We start from the raw sequence: 16,959 nt of genomic DNA, 5'->3' as shown, positions 1-16,959 counted from the left end.
TTATGACCAGCCTCGGTGAAAAGTGCAGTTGTGAGCAAGTCTGCCCTCCTCCAGCCTTTCACCAGCTTGTAATCCCACAGAGGAGGGCTCCTTCCAGGCAGACAGATTTGCAGCAGTGGGACATGTGGGGCAGGGAGAGCTGCTCCAGGCACTGCAGTGATTTCCAAAGGCTGATGCCACTGTTTGCACTCTAGGAGCACTTCACTTGGTCAAGCTTTCCACCGAGGCTGGGCTGCTCATTGGATCCAACCAAGTTGACATCTAGCTGCAATGCCCAGCAGGACGCCACAGGGATGTGATAAACCTGGAGGAATTTCCCCACCCGGGTTCTGACACCCAGACAGCAGCTCAGGTCACAGCAGTGATTTCGGGATGTGTGGGAAGGATGGGAGCTTGCCCAGAGCCCTGCCTGCTGGAGGGCTGTTTGGGTGGGCGTGCTCAGTGCTTGGAGGGTGCTGTTTAAAATGCAGTGGTTTCAAGCCATCAGTGACCAATAGAAATGTTTTTTGTGGGTGTTTTTTTTTCTCCAATCCAAAACAACAATAACCAATGCTGTCAGTCCCTGGCTGCTTCTTTGCTGCTTCTGGTGATACGTGCGAGGGTTTACTCTGTCTGCCTCAAATGCCAAAGCATTTGGAGTGTTTAAAGATGACCTTTATTGCTCAGTTCTGAGAGCCCTTGGAGGGTTACCAGCTGAGGCCAGCACGAAAGCTGCTATGGAGATCATCATTTGATAGCACAGTCACCTCATTGCTGGGCACAGCCAGGATCGGCTCTGCTGACTGCTAATTACTGCTAGCTGCAAATCCACTTAATAACACCAATGACTCTTGTAAAGCTTCCCTGACACACCTGGTTGAACGGTGCACTGCATCATCTCTTTGGGAAAACTGTAATGTCTGACATTGTTTCGACCTGAAAGGATTGGGGGGTCGGAGGCTTTGATGCCCCATTGCAAAGCAGCTGAGTTGCCGATGAGCAGATGGTTTGGGGTAAGAGCTGCCCAGGACAGCACGAGATCCGGGTTGTAGTTGTGGGTCAGTACCCAGAGAGATCCCACCCATATGTGAGCTCATCCCCAAATAAGCAGCTCACAAACTTCCAGACCCCAGTGGGAGCTGCATGAGGTTGCACTAAGAGCTCATAAGGAAAAGAGGAACCCAATTCCATCTCTGTGTGCCCACAGAATGGGTCAGGTGTTGGGGTAGTACAGCAGTTATCCACTAAAACAGCTTTCTTCAGCTCTTTGATAATAAGTTTTATCATACAGATATGCAGTTTTACATCCAGCGTATCTGCAGACCAGGTTAAAACCCAACGAGAATGCATTGCAGTGAGGTGGAACAAAGATGTTCCAACTGTGCCATAGCTACAAATAATGGTTACCTTCCAAATATTTGAGAATACCAAAAGTCGTGTTTAATAGCCATTCTATGACATGCCAGTGTAGAGTTCTGTTTAAAATATGGTAAAATTGCATTAGAAAACATTAAACAAAAAGACAGAAGATATGGGAACAGACACTATGCTTTCCTAAACTGTAATCATTAGCTATATTACAGGTATGGGTTGAAAGAGGACCAGTGTGCAAGGGAAGGAGCGTTCACGTCTGGGTGCTGTGGTCATCCTATGCTAGAAAGCTGCTTTTATGCACTCTTTAAACTTGGAAATTGGCTTTAAAGTGTCCTGGAATCAGTCAGACACCCTCAGAGGTGGAAATGATCACATAGGGAAGCAAACCAGAGTGGAAGGATGGAAATGATGCAGGGGCCGTTTGGTAAGGGCTGCTTTGAGGGTGGATGTGAGGAGAAATTGGTTCTCAGGAAGAGAGGTCGGGTATTGGCACAGCTGCTCAGGGGGTGGGGTGTTCCCATCCCTGGAGGTGTTCCTCCCCATGTGGGGAATGTGGCACGTGGAGACATGGTCAGTGGGCACGGTGGGATGGATTGGGGTTGGACTTGGGTTTCTGAGAGGTCTATTCCAACCTCAGTGATTCTCAGAGCCCAAGTCCAAGTGAAGGATGAGCTGAAGTGACCAGGGAAAGGCTGGAGGTGAACAGAGCTGTGTTATCACCCTCTGGTCCCTTTCTAACTGATAACTCATACTTTCTGAGCATTTGGGAGCCTAAACAGCATTACTCCTGCTATATATACAGTGGTTTTTATCTTTTTTCTTTTTCTCCTTTTGGTGAAGGTACCCCTATGGCAGTAAGACAGTTCCATTCACACAAAGCTCAAAGTCCTGCTCTCCTTTGGCTTATTTTGTGCTTTCCATTTCCCTCCGCCAGTTCCAGCACTGCGCACCTCTCAGTCCATGCCCCACAGGGCCACCCTATGGAGCTGCAGTGTCCTTCTGCAGTGTCACACCCTCTCCAAGCATCTCTTTATGGCACTACTCGGAGCTGGGGGATGTGGTGGAGTCGGCGTCCTCTGCATCGGGCTCAGGAGGGGACACTGGTTGCCCCCCCTTAACGCGCTTCCACTTCATCCTTCTATTCTGGAACCACACTTTGACCTGGAGGATGAAAAGGACACAATGAGTTATTGCCTCGAGCAGGCTGATGCCTGTGTGTCAATAGATGTATTTGGTGGAATTCTAGAGAAAAAAAACTGGAAGGAACCTCCCAGGTTTAAGTGCTCTCTATCTAATGAAGGTGTTCCAGGCAGATGTTTCAGGGACCAGCAAGGGGAGCACAGTGCTTTGCCTGGAATCCACCTTCATCAGCCATACGTGGCAATCCAACAGGCACAGTGCACCCAAATGCCTTCTGACATCCACTCCATCCAGTTTGATCCATCAGGGTTTTTAATTGGCTTCACTTAATTAAGCAATTCCTACCCTGCCCACTGAGCTTTGATAAGGAAACTCTGAATTGAGGTCGCAGCGAGAAGGCAAATTTTTGCCCCCATAGAACTGTGCTTTTCTCTTCCCTCATCAGCACACAGTGCTGCCTGGCCCAGAAATAGCACGTGTCATTACGATAGCCTCATGGTAACCAGAGGCTGGTGGCACCCAGATTCCATCTGTAAGCCTTGTGCAAATGGGTGGTGGCAAACAACAGCTCAGAAGGTGTCCCGAATGGCAATGGTTTGTTTAGAGAAGCAGATCTCCAGATATTAACTGCTTACAGAGACTTCTAACGGATGTCTTTTAAAAGAACATGGAGGTTCTGTGTTAAGATCACAGAATCATGAGACTGGAAAAGACCACTAAGATCACCAAGTCCAACAATCAACCCAGCACTACCATGCCCACAGAACCACATCCCGCAGAGTAATAAACTTCTGTGCCATTGCAGAAGCACAGCCTGGAGTGATGCATCTGCTTTATAGCGTTAGGGAGAAGCAGCAGGGGATGGGGTTTGAGTACCTGTCTCTCGGTGAGGTCCAGGTTCACAGCGATCTCGTATCTCCTGAGCCTTGTCAGGTAATTGTGGTGGGCAAATTCTGCCTCCAGCTCCCTCAGCTGCTCCTTGGTGAACGCTGTCCTCTCCTTCCGCGACCTGCTGCTGCCTTCTGCCTTGCTGCTGGAGGGCTGGCTTTCTAAGAGGCAAGCAGGAATGCAATTTGCAGTTAGATTGACCTGTGTGAACGTGTGCCCTACAGAGCACAAAGCGTGTTGTGTCCCCTTGAGCTCAGCACTGTCAGCCTTTGCTTCGAGGGGTAAAGTTGGGATGGGGTGAATCACTTGAACTGTAGGAGCAAGGGCCGAAGCAGGAGGAAGGAAGCTCTCACTGCATCCACTCAGCACTCTCGATAGTTTCCTTCCCTGTGCCTTACACTCCATGCATGCACACTGTTACTCCCCTGATTCTGCTTGCAGACTGAAGGCAAAGGGAGCACTTTGCTGTGTGCACGGTGTGTGATGCACTATGAGTGCATGGTGCAGGGGGAAGGGAAGGTTGCTGAGTGAGCACCCCAGGCTGGCATTTGGCCTGGGTTCACTGGGAGGGGGGAGAGCATGGGAAAATGAGCAATGCAGGGGAAGTGGCATTCCCTGACTCAGCACTCAGTCCTGCAGGCGTTCAGCTGCTTCCAAGCTGAGCAGAAACCACTGGGCAAATGGCACTGAGGGTGTCACTGGTCTTCATCTCCAAACAGTGTGAATCATCTGAAATAGTCTCTGGGAACAGAGCAGGCAGTGCCCCACTTGGTGTTGTAAGGGGATGTATGGCACAGAGGCTTACAGTTAGCTGGCAAACTGCCTTGGGGAAGGTGCAAGGACCACACGCTGCAGGATTTGGGCATTGCAAAGGGTGCTCCTATCACTCAGAGCAGCTTAAGCTCAAGCATAGGGGGGGTCACCAATGGTAATGCAGGATGTTTGGTCACTGCAGTGATCCACGGACCTGGTGGAGGCACCCGGTGTTTGTTATTCTGCAAACCACTGTCAGTGCAGTTTTTCCCTCAGCAGAAGGCATAATAAAAATCTGAAGCATCTGCACAACGTTGCTTTCTCCCCCCAGTAAAGAGTTGGAGGGCAGATTTATTGCAAATCAAGCAGTAAGATGGATTTTGCTGTCACATGGGACGTAAAATCCTGAAAGCTCTCGGGAACGTTGGCCAAATGAAGTGACCTCATGGGGAGCTGATGCATTTGGCAGCCAATCAGAAAGTAATAACCAGAAGTAACTTCAGTGGGCACCACATGGAGTGGAACACACGGGGTGGCGACAGATGGAGCTCTGCCCCCAGATCACCTTAAATTGCTGAGGGACTTCCCTATGCTTTTCTTGCTCAGGTTTTCAGTTGCTACCTGCCCTTATGTGCTGCTTTCTATGCCATCGTAGCTGTTAATGGGACTTGCAGACATGGAGCACCCTCTTTACCCAATGTCATGACTGAGCAAAGTTGTCTGAATCACTCTATATACTATACTATATTACTATATTATTACTATATCACTGTATTACCATATTACTATATATAATCACAGCAATGCCTATTTCTTGCTGTCCTATCCTTCAGCTCATGCCTTATTCTTCAGCTATATGTACGGATGAAGTTGGGGTATCCAAACTGCAGTTGGCCATTCTCAACAACTTTCAATGGGTAAAATCAGAGGGAGGTGTTTCTTTAGACTCAACCTCCACCCAGTGGGCACCCCAAAACTTTCAGGGCTTATCTTATGGTTTTAAAGGTTAATTTGGTTTAGGGTTAGGGCTTGGAGTTTCCTTACTGTTTGAGTGGTGTTCCTAGGTCTTCACTTGGTAGTAAATGAAAGGTGTATTAAACCCAAAGTCATTACAACACCTTCCAGCCTCTTTAATGCTGTAATCACAAAGGGGCTTCTATAAATGGTTTGCTAAATTGTGCAGCATGGAATAGAGAGGTGAATGCTGATGGCTGTGGCTTTTGGCAGGCACAGGGACAGCTGTGAAAACTCCCCCAAAGCCAACTGACATCTCCAGGTCACTTCTGTGCCTGGGACACCAGGGCTGGAAACGGCATCTAGATAATGAACGCTGGTAGAGGAAGAGAAAGGGATGTGAGTGCTCTCACACGTGAGGTCTGACTGTGGATACCCCCATTGCTATCCCGCAGCGAAGCCATTCTGTAGCTGCTCTGAATCTATGGGTGCTTTAAAGAAGGTCTTAAGGATTGAAAAGCATTTTGATCTTTTCTATGTCTGAGAAACGTCTCCGTATCTTGGCTCTCAAACCGTGAAATGGGGATGTTGTATAATACCCCCTCCTTCTCAACACTCTGAGGTTTGCAAATGCATACCGTAGCAAATATATGCACGCAAGCATCTGAATCTTAACAGTTTCCTTAGGAGAAAGCAACGTTATGCATATTTCACATATCTGGAGAACTGAAATAGTAACAAACCAGATGTCATATGTCTGAAATTCTTGAATGGGGTACTGCAGGAGGAAGGTGTTTTGTTGGCAAGGATGGCACGATGAAAACTGTGATTGTTTTCCACGTTGCTGGGCATTGCACTGGTGGGAAGTTCAAAACCTCAGAGCGGCATTCCCAGCCAGCATGGGCAGCTGATGGGATCTTAGCCCTTTGATCCCCATTCTGTCACCCTTGGACAGCAGCAGGGCGGTAGGGTGGAACTGCCATCCTGGGGCTCTGAGTGCAGCGTGGTTCCTGTTTGGTTACAGCGAGTTGGCGCTGTGCTGCTGCCTAAAGGGACGGGTTCAGCTAATAAGGAGCAAAACCCGAACGCCAAAGGTCATCAAGGGACAAGTAACTTCATTTCCATTGGGATATTGTATAGTTTTCCCTAGTCAAAAATCACAAAAGATTTTCTCCATCAGCATTACTCCTACTCCTAGAGGTGCTCTCCCCATCCCACCTCACACCCCCACTTCCACGCCACCTACCTGAGTGCTCCTTTTTCCTTTTGGATGCCTTTCTCTCCGTCTCCATCCCGCTGTTTACCGGCACTTTGTAATCTTCACTTACAGCCACTGCTGTGCTCACGAGGTTGGGGCTCTCTGCATCCCCAGAGGCCAACGCCAGCCCTGGGCTCAGCAGTCTCCGGGCCTCTGTTGCTGTTTGCTGCCACTCAGGATGGGGACGGAACGGTGGCGGCTGCTCCTCGGGTGGGACGCAGTGGGCAGCGCTCAGCAAGCAGGAGGCTGAGAATTCAGAATAAGCAGCAAAATCCGCCTTGGGGTGGAAGGAGAAAGGGGTCGGGGGGCAGTGACCCAACCCTGGGGCTGTGGGGACATCAGCGCCCCGTAGGCACCCCCAGAGTGGGGCTGGGGGTTGGGGGCTGCGCATGCAGCTGCCTCCGGTGGGGTCCATCCTCGTCCCGCGTTCGTCACTCGGGTTCCTCGAGCAGGAGAGGAGCGGAGGGGAAAATGTTTCCAAATTTGACAGCCCAGATTTCCTCCCTAAGCGACACTTTGGCTGGGGGGTTTGTGAGGTTGGAGGTTTGTTAGTTGGGGAACTCTTCTAAAGGTCTTCATTGTCCCGAATAGGTGAAGGAGGCGATCGCCCCTAAGAGGGTCCCAAGGCCGATGCTGGAGTCCTTGTGAAGTGCTGGACATGAGGGAAACACTTTTTAAATACTGTGTTGGGGAGAGAGTGACAACTTTGCGAAGTGAAATGTGAGAGAGGGGAGGGAGGGGTTAACGTACACACACCCGCTCCCTCCAACCAAAGCAAAGCAGCACCTATTAATCATCCGAAACCTTATATGCACATCTAATGGGATTTGCAGATGGAGGCTTTTAAAGAAACAATGTCTGTATTTTTTTCTCTTGACTCCCCCCCCCCCCGCCCCAAAAAAAAAGGTTGGGGGGGGGAGGGAAGAGCAGCACACGGAAAAAGGGCTTTAATGTCTCCCTGTGACACTATGAAGTTATTTTTATTGCACTGTTAACAAAATTCCCCGCGTCTTGGGGTTGGAAAAAGCCTTCATGCGGAATTCGACAGATGCCAGAATCCGAGGAGCAAAGTGGGAAAGAAAAGTAAGAAAGTGCTTCGCTGCTCATTTACGATGTAAGGCCCGGTTGTAAGAAGCTTTTTTTTAGGTGACTTGTGTGCGTTTGCACAGTTATGAGGGATTTCTGTTCCTTTAGCTTTATAACACTTATATTTGCTGATGGTTACTGCCGGTGGCGGTTATTCTTTCTCTATCCTACTTTCCAGGGAGTTCTCCCTGTGCCACTCCTTCCTACAAGGAAATGTGCCTTTGTGCCAATGAGAGACGCGTTCTTCATCTTTTGTTGAAAGGTTTATGGTTCTTCCTAAGAGAAAGCAGATTTGCAGACCCCGCAGCCTCTGCTGCTGCATGGGTGTAAGCAGGGAATCTGCTCTCCATCCCTTTGACACATAGGGGTGGCACCTGGGAACACCTCGAATATCACTGCAGAGCTGCACTGGGGTTACTGCAACTGTTGGTGTGCTTTTAGGGGTGATTTATACAGCCATGTGTGCTGGGTTTCTGTAATCTGCTTGTGACCTTCTCCATTGCTTTGCTATGCCTCTCTATAGGTGTGTGCCTCTTTCCCCTTCTCCAACCATTTGGGCTGGTTTTGTGCTCTCATAGACACAGAAGGATTTACCAGATGGGCACAGAGCCTCCATTTTTCTCTTTTTTCCCATGGCTTTAAGTGCTACTTTTATTTGGCTTCTGTATAATTCAGCGCTGTGACATTTAAAGGAATCAAATGGAGGGAGAGGTCTGCTCATCCCAATCCCTGCTGGGTTATAGCCTGGGCTTTTCCAGGCAATCAGGTGGGCTTAGCCCAGATCTTTCGGATGAAGAACATCACCTTTTACCTTCACATTAATGTGACTTTCTTGCAAAATGCCAAACACAATTCATCCTCCAGGAAGGGCTCTCCTACATAATTCAATCTGTTGAGAGAGCAAACATTCAAACACGTTTCCCACTGCCTGGCAGGAGGAATGAGCACAGATTGCTCTGTCTGGAAGGCCAGGTGGCAAAGGATGTGTGAATATTTTGGGCACCAGCAGGATCCAGGGTAGAGCCCAGAGTGGTTTTGCCAATGCAGAACATTTCATTTGAGTTCTCTGTGCGTGTCACCACGTATAGAGAGCCAAAAGTCACCAAAGTCTCACTGGGTAGTAGAGATTTGTATGAGCTCAAGGCTAGGTCTGTGTTTTCCAGCCCTACTCCCAGTTCCTGCTAATTAAACAACCATCTACTTCTCATTTATGCCCATGCATAAATTTTGAGGGAAATAGAAGGGAAGGGAGGATTATCTGTCCATGTATTGTTCCATTTATCCAGGAGAAGGTTCAGGTTCTGTGCAGGAATCCCATGGGACCCCAGCAGGGCTCTGCCCGCGGCGCACGGTTTGGTTCTCGCACATCACTTTGCACTCCCAGTTTAAACCACTCAGACCCCTTTTTCCCTGCAGAGCTCTGTCTGTTGTTCCTCTGACTTCAGATGTGGGAAAAAGAGACGGCAGACCCTCCCCAAATGTGGGAACCCCCCAGTCCCCCATTGCCCCAGCACTCTCTGCAGCTGCTGCTGTCACTCAGCAGCCCAGCGGGGGCTTGTTTGCCCTCTGCATCTTCCTGACACTTCATTCCTGAAGGAAGCAAAAACAACAGCCCTCCCCTCTTGCCCAAGCCCATTTGTTGGACGAGGCAGCCACCTTTAACCTCTGCAGAGTCAACATCTCTTCTGCCAGACCCCAGGCTGGGCGGGAAACATAGGATGGATGGGTGCAATAGGTTTCAAACCCACTGCAGCAAGAAGCTCAGAAATAGAGGTGAAAAACAAACCTTGGCCAGCTGAGGCTGCTGTATCAGCAAAGACCCACAATAAATGCACTGGTGCTGATGCGAGATTGTGCTTGTTGGTATGGCAGATGCTTCTGGAGACAGCTCAGTATTCCATCAGGAAGTCATCCTCTGCCGTGTTGAAGACACTGCACTCCAAGGAAAGATGGTTGTTGACTCTTTGCTCTCATATGTCTGCTTTTGTGAGTCCTTGAAACCTCAACACCACATGCAGGGGAGGGGGAGAAGGGCTCCCAACAAGAGGCTGGGCCTGGACTGAGCCTTACCTCATTATCTGGGTGGTTTTGGTGGATCAAAGGACTGCAAGATCAGGTCCTAGCACCCAGAAGCTCTGAGGTGCATTTTCAGAGGCATTTTGTAGCTATTGGGTCACAGTTCTTATTCTCACCTGGCAGAAATAAGCACTGAGGCGCTGGAGTGTGTCCAGAGAAGGACATTGAAGCCGTGAAGGGTCTGGAGCACAAATGTTATGAGGAGAGGCTGAGGGAACAGGGATGGTTCAGCTGGGAGAAGAGGAGGCTCAGGGGGAGACCTCATGTCTCTCTACAAGACCCTTGAAAGGAGGTTGGAGTGAGAGGGGGATCTGCCTCTGCTCCTACGTAACAGAGATAGGATGGGAGGTGATGGCTTCATGTTGCACCAGGGGAGGCTCAGATTGGATATTAGGAACAATTTCTTCTCATAATGAGTTGTGTGAGCCATTGGCACAGCTGCCCAGGGGGGTGATGGAGTCACTGTCCCTGGAGGTGTTCAAGAACCATGTGGATATGGCACTGAGGGGTGCAGTAGTGGGCATGGTGGGATGGGTTGGGATCTATGTAAGGATACATTTACATAAGAAGATCTGGGTTCAGTATCAGACTCATATATCTGTAGGAACAGTAACCACAGCATGTACTGAAAGCTGCTGTCCCGATTTATTGCAGCTTTTGGTTTGCAGGTGTTGAGGATTGGCGTTGTCTGCTCCACCATGCGTAAAGATGGTGGCTGGAGAAATGGCAGGGTGGGCCCATGAGTGGTAAGCAAAGGAGTAAACACAAAGGGAGATGGAGCATGAGCAGGAAAGAGGGGGAACCGGGTCCTGGGGGGCTCCACTCCACCTGCAAGGGGCTGGGGCTGAGCTGGAGAGGAAATGCCAAGCCCAGAGATGGGCTCTCTGGGTCCATCTGTCAATTTAATAGTTTTCTCAGCATCCTGAAGGAATAAAAGAACAGAAAAAGTGTAAAGCTTGGGCTAATCACGGCAGTGAACCTAGGAGGGAAAGATGATCTCCTTGAAATGAAAGCTAAAGAGCTGTGTGGTTAAAGAGCTATATTAAAAGACATTAGGTATTGGACAAAACGTCAGGAAACATTAACTTGCATTTTGCTGTAATCCCCTATGGCAAATTAGTCTGGTTTAAAAGGCTTGGATTTGCAGGAAACCAGTATGAGGGGTTTTATGGTTTTGGGGGAGGAAATGGAGGGAGAAAGGCTGTGTTACCTCTAAAGAAGCAGTGGTTTGTCACGGTGGTATCAGCTGTTTGATAGATTCATCTCTCCAAACCTCTAGGCCTGGGATTGCAGTCTGTTTGTAGGGAGAACTCACGCAGCAGTGATGTGATTTGGGGGAAACTATGATGGAGAAGAGGCCCCAAACATCTTCTCAGGCTGAAGTATAAGGCCTGCCCTGGGTTACATGGCCATTCATGCTTTAAACCTGGAAGAATTTTGCCAAAAAGCACAGTAAAATAGGTTTAAATTCTATATGTATATAATCCTATGATCTGTTGTTCGCCACATTTTCATCCTCACATCATTCTCGTGCTTCAGCTGCAAAATCAGCAAGTAGATTAAAGCAGGTTCCTATTGAATCTCCTCGGGTTTGAGGCGAACACCCCTGACTGCTTCTGCACACGAAGGTGACTGCAGGGGAACAGCAGTGGAATGAGCATTTCCTTGCCCAGCACATAGGCTGAGAACAGTGAGCAACGAGTGAGAGATATACATTTCCAAGCAATGTTTTGTTAAGCAAAGCATGGGCATAGGATGTGTGAAGCTGTCCATCCCAGAGATTGATGCTGGAGCTGCATCTCTGCCCAACACAGGCCATGCAATGGCAGATATTCAGTCTGGGTGATCTCGTGCTTGATACATTAGTTAGTCTGGATGGTCTCTTTGCTGTGGTGCTCTTAAAAATGTTATCTCAGGGGCAATCTTATGAAAATATTTCAGTTGGCATTGATTTAATGACTCGAGCTTTTATCCTCCACCTCCTATTTCAGCTGTTCCGTTCCAAAGAGTTGACTTAAAAAGAAATGAAGGGAGAAAGGCTGGAGTGCTCTTACTGTGTTCATTTGCAAGCTTTGCTGTCTCCTTTTCCTCCCTATTGCTTTCCTTGGGACTCCAGCAATGGGAGCAGTGAGGGCAGCATCACATTTGTTACCTATTTGCCCCCAGTTGTGCTGAGCCATTTGCAAGCTGCATCAGACTGCATGTCTTCATCATTCTCATCCCTCCAAAGAGACTGACGGATCTTCTGCTTGTTGCATTTGCCCTTTCCTTTCTTCCAAAGCATTTGCACACCTCTCATTTCTCAGCCTATTTAATTTCCTACAAGAAGTAGGGTGATAAAATGCTCGCCCTGAATATAGAACTTTTCAGAAGAGCTCATAATTTTCACCTCTTCAAATGATGAAGAACCTGGCAACGCAAAGTATGGTATTCTAAAATACTTTGCTTTTTCCTCTTCTTCTCTTTTTTTCTCCTTTTTTTCTCTTCCTCTCTCTTTTTTCCCTCTTTTTTCTCCTTTTTTTTTCCTTCTTTTTTCTCCTCTTTTTCTCATTCTTCTTCTTTTCCCTTTCTTCTTTCTTCCCCTTTATTTTCCCCCTTCTTTTTTTCTCCTTTTCTCTTTTTTCTTTTTCCTCTTTCTCCTTTTCCCCCATCTTCTTCTCATTCTTTTCTCCTTCTTTTTTTCCCAATTCTTCTTTTATATCTCCTTTTTTGCTCTCCTTCCTTTTTTCCTCTTCTTTTGCCTCTCCTTCTTTTCTCTTCTCCTCCTTTTTTCCTCTTCTTCTTTCCTCTTCTTTTTATCCCCCCTTTTCCCCTCTTCCTTATCCTCTTCTTTTTTTCCTCTTCATTTCTTTCCCTCTTTTTCTCTTCTTCCTTCAGTCTTCAACTTCTATCCTTCTACTGTTGTCTTTTCACTTTTCCCCTACAGCTTTTCCTGAATTTACCCCTCTTTTTACCCCTGCCTTATGGATCCCAGTGGCTCCATGGGCTGCAGCCCTGGTTGCTCACCCCAAGCCCTGAGCAGAGCCCCGAAGGCTTTTCCCTGCCATGCTCCCTCCTTTCCCCTTTCCCACTCTGTCTGTCTCACCCCACAGCTGGCACCACTACCCCCAGGATTCTAATTTAACGATAATGTTTCTCTTAGCACTAAGTCAATATTTCCGGTATTAATTAAACCTGCTGGCTTCACAGGAGCAAAAAAAAAAGAAAAAAACCCAACTGTTTCAGGTACAGGAAGCTCAAGATGTGCTCAGAGACACTTATGTGATAATTTATTTGAGGAGAAAGAGCAGCAGAAACAAAAAGCAGAAGAGAGGTGGCCAGCTCCAAGTTTGGGAGAATATTAAAAGGGAAAAATTCTGTCTGGAAACTGCTTGATCACATTGCACAGCACATAACCTGGTGCTTGTCACCTTTCTGTTTGAAAGCTCACTATTTTCTTTGCTACTTTTATGGCTCCAACGTGGAGGTTTGGGTTTTAGAGATGTGACGGGAGCTACGGATAATGGGATCGAGGGGGTTCACATGCAGAAAAACTCCCAAGATTTGCAGGGGTGTATGAATGAAAATAGATACACACACACATATATACAAATATACACATCTCTGTCTTGAGACTCGGCAACAACACAGAGCAAATTGTGTTCCATGGTTTCAACGCTGTGTGCTAAGGGAGCAGAAATCTCTGCTTGTTAGTCCAGACAGCAGCTTCCAGATCCCTTCCCTTCCCTTCCCTTCCCTTCCCTTCCCTTCCCTTCCCTTCCCTTCCCTTCCCTTCCCTTCCCTTCCCTTCCCTTCCCTTCCCTTCCCTTCCCTTCCCTTCCCTTCCCTTCCCTTCCCTTCCCTTCCCTTCCCTTCCCTTCCCTTCCCTTCCCTTCCCTTCCCTTCCCTTCCCTTCCCTTCCCTTCCCTTCCCTTCCCTTCCCTTCTCCTCCCCTCCCCTCCCCTCCCCTCCCCTCCCCTTCCCCATCCCCTTTCGTTTTGATTATTATGCTCAATTTGATACCCTATGAAGAGATGGGGAATCTCCTTTCCCCAAAGAGCCATAAAACCAAGCGGAATCTCAGCTTCAGCATTTAATTCTTAAGGCAGGAAAGACCATTTGCCAAAAGAACTTGAGTAAATCACCTTCTTTCTTTCACCAAAGAGCCTTGCCCTTCCACCGTGTGGCTGCTTCATGAAGAGCCAACTGTGCTGAATGGCATCCGAGGCACCAGAAGCTTTCTATGAAATCACAAACAATGTTTCGGGTCAGCGAAGGAAGAGTTAAAGATTTTGACAGCCGAATTTCTTTCTTTTTCTTTGAAAAACACAAAAATTAGCTCAGCTTTTGGCAGATCCCAAAGCTCATCTGTTGTTTTCATCAGACCACGCTAACGAAACAGGAACCATGGCATCCCCAAGGAGCCGATAGGGGCACAGCATTGAACCTTTTGGAGCCATTTTTTGGGGGGGGTATGGATCAGGATATCCGTACTTCTCCAGCTCATGTGTTTTCAGGTGGGACAGAGTGCAACATTTTCATCTATAGGAAGAACCAGGAGATCCAAATAGCATTCCATTCGTAGGTAGAACCCTGCTTCTGGAGATCCAAATAGTAAATCCATATCAGAGGGTTGTTTGCTAACGGGTGAGCTCTTGAATTTCTTTCTTCGGTGCTGCAGTTGGGCACTGCTTTCCTCGTGGCTGCCTTTTGCTGCTGTGCTGTGGTTCCATTCTATAGAACCATCTGCTCAAAGTGCAGTTAAATGGGGAAGTATGGAAGAGATTTCTGGAAGAAGCGAAATTCATCCCTGTGTTGAATGGCATTGAAATGAGGCAAATTAAAGATGGGGGGGTGGGGGGGGGGGGGGGGAGTATATATATATGTGTGTGTGTATATGTATTTGTATGTGTGTGTGTGTTCAAATTTTTGCTGTTTGGGACACTGTCACAAAGAGGGACTCATAGTTTGGAACAAAGTTCTGTGTAAAAGGGGTCCTATGGGATCCCACATAGCAATTAAAACTCAGCCTTTGCACATGGCAGCTGCTGCCTTTGGGGTTTTGCACCTTGGGGCGGAGGGGAGGCAATCTGCGGTGCTAATTGATGCTCTCTTCCCTCCGTAATTAACCGCTGGCGGCACCGCACCTCCCTCCGCTGGCTACGTGCGTCAATGCAGTGCGATGGGTTCGGTCGTCGTGGTCGCAAAGTATGGGACAGAAAATAAGGTGTTGTGGGGTCCTCCTCCTGTACTGAAGTGAGGGAAAGGTGTTGAGAAGGGGCAGAGGCTGAGAACGTGGAAATCGAAGTGTTAATGCGTGGGGGTGTGAAATCAGTCTCTATGGCTGGGGGAAGCGTTCCTTTTGCATGCACAGCCAAGACCACACAAAGCAAAGCAGGAGGCTTTTTACTACAGGATTAAGTATGACTAATAAGTGGCTCCTATGAAACCCTCAACCTGCTAATTTTTTAATTAAAATTGCAAATATATATATATATATATTTGGTGAAAAATAGCAAATGGAACAAAAAGGGATCGGTACGGCCCTGCACTGCCCAAAGCTGCTTCACCCCACCACTGTCACTGTGGGTGTCTGCCATGCTGGGTGCATTGAGATGCTCTGAAAATCACTTCCCTGTGGGTCAATGGCTTGTCATATCTTTTGGACATCGGGAGAATCTGAAAGATCCAAGAAAATAATTGGGTTGGGTTGAAAATCTGCCCTTTAGTTTCCCAACTGCAACCGTGGGTGAAAAGCTCCGGTAACAGTGTGAGGATTTCCATGTCACGTTTCAAATAAGAACAGAAAAAAAGTGAATCAGTGCATCTGTCTGTGTGTGATCCACACCTGGGACATTGGGGGCAATACAGGCAGGCCAATGGAGTCCATCACCCAATGGCTTCTGGAAGGCGATGGGTAAATCCCTTCAATCAACTCCACGCCACAACGCATCTCTTTTCTTCTTTTTTCCCCTTTAATTATGGAGTTGGTTTAATAGCAAATGAGAAGAAATGTTTAAAAGGTGACTTATTAATTGCCTGTAAATTAAAAAGCAGACGGATGCTTTATTGCAGTTGAGAGAAGTTAGTAATAGTAAGGTATAATGTCAAATGGCAATTGACTTCTTTAGGGTTCTCTTTTCTTTTCTAACACATAAAGGAGTGATTTATCGCTTCCTGCAGACTGAGGGATAAATCATCTGGAAGTCTGAAAACTGGGGCTAAATAAAGATGCAGTCGTGGAACTCAATGTCTGCAATGACAGCGTGCAACATCTGCCCGTGGGTCAGCGCCTTCCCTGCAGGACTGAGCTCTGGGCTGAAGGAATGGGATATCCCAGAACTCCAGAATGAATGGAAGCAGTTTGGATGGATTCCCCTCCACTCTGCAGAGCCTCCGAGCTCCTTCCCATTGGGCCACAAGCAGAAGCAATGCAAACAAACAGCAGTCAGCACAGAACGCTTTGTTTCAATTGAGGTTTGGAAGAGGAGGAGATACAAACCATTCTTCTCTCTAAAGGCTTTTAAATAAATACATATGTGTGTATAATCTTCCAATTAAAATGATAGCCATGCTACTCGTGGTGCTGATGGACAGGATCAGCTGGCTTGAGTTAATTCTAGGATGCTGTGAGCTGTCTGCAACACAGCTACAAGAAACCCATATGCCTTCCAAAACTGCATTTAATGGGGTTCTATAGGTTATGCTTAGCTTATTAACACTCGAGTGTTAAATATGTTCAATGGTCAAACAGGAGAATGCTTTAAAACTGACATCAGAAAGCAATTTGTGCTGTGCAGGATACAGATCTCTGCACAGGGAGGGGGTATCAGTGTGGCATCTTTACGCCATACGATGCACTGTTGTACATTGATGAGGTTAATCTTTCACGACTATGCTAACGAGCACCGTTTGCTTTGGAAAATCAATTACAAAGGTCGATTTAGGGAGGTGGAAAGAGCGTTCCAGCGTGCTTTCCTTTTTATTTCCAAGATGCTTCGGTCTCCCACCACGAGGTGGAGGTGTCCGCCTGCGGGTCCACTTCGGTGCCCCTCATTTGCAGCGGTGAGGCTGCAGCTGTGGTTTGCATCACACGCTGCACCCCCCTCCCTTGGTTTCACCCCACGCCCAGCACGCAGCACGGTGCTGCTCACGCTTGGGTAAGGGGCTGCGTTCCCTTTGGGTCTGCAATGTGACCGATGTCTGCTCACAGTGAAGGTGGGAGCACTTCCAGGGGTCCCCCAAAACCCACAGCGCAGCCCTGGGGGTGGAATGGGGGAAGGGAAGGGATGAGGAATGCCGTGCAAGAAAGAAATGCTTGCTCTTCTCTTGCTCTTCTTGGTGGTGTGCAGGGATAAGACAAGGGGCAATGGCCTAAAACTTGTATGTAAGAACTTGTATGTTACAGTAAGGATGACAGAGCACTGGAACAGATTGCCCACAGGGGTGGTGGAGCCTCCTCCTATGGAGAT

General features: G+C 47.9%; 1 protein-coding gene across 1 annotated transcript; it reads right to left on the bottom strand.

Moving 5' to 3' along the window:
• Nucleotides 1-1,398: 1,398 nt before the first annotated feature.
• MEOX1 (mesenchyme homeobox 1) lies at nt 1,399-6,978 on the bottom strand. Its single transcript, NM_204765.1, is given in 3 exon segments — nt 1,399-2,514; nt 3,370-3,542; nt 6,335-6,978. Coding segments are annotated over 3 exon segments (723 nt in total). The 5' UTR covers nt 6,762-6,978; the 3' UTR covers nt 1,399-2,391.
• Nucleotides 6,979-16,959: the final 9,981 nt, after the last annotated feature.

The sequence above is a fragment of the Gallus gallus genome, chromosome 27 (assembly GCF_016699485.2).
Source record: "Gallus gallus isolate bGalGal1 chromosome 27, bGalGal1.mat.broiler.GRCg7b, whole genome shotgun sequence".
NCBI lineage: Eukaryota > Metazoa > Chordata > Aves > Galliformes > Phasianidae > Gallus > Gallus gallus.
The sequence above is the reverse complement of the archived record's forward strand: the minus strand, read 5'-3'. Positions and strand labels throughout refer to the sequence as shown.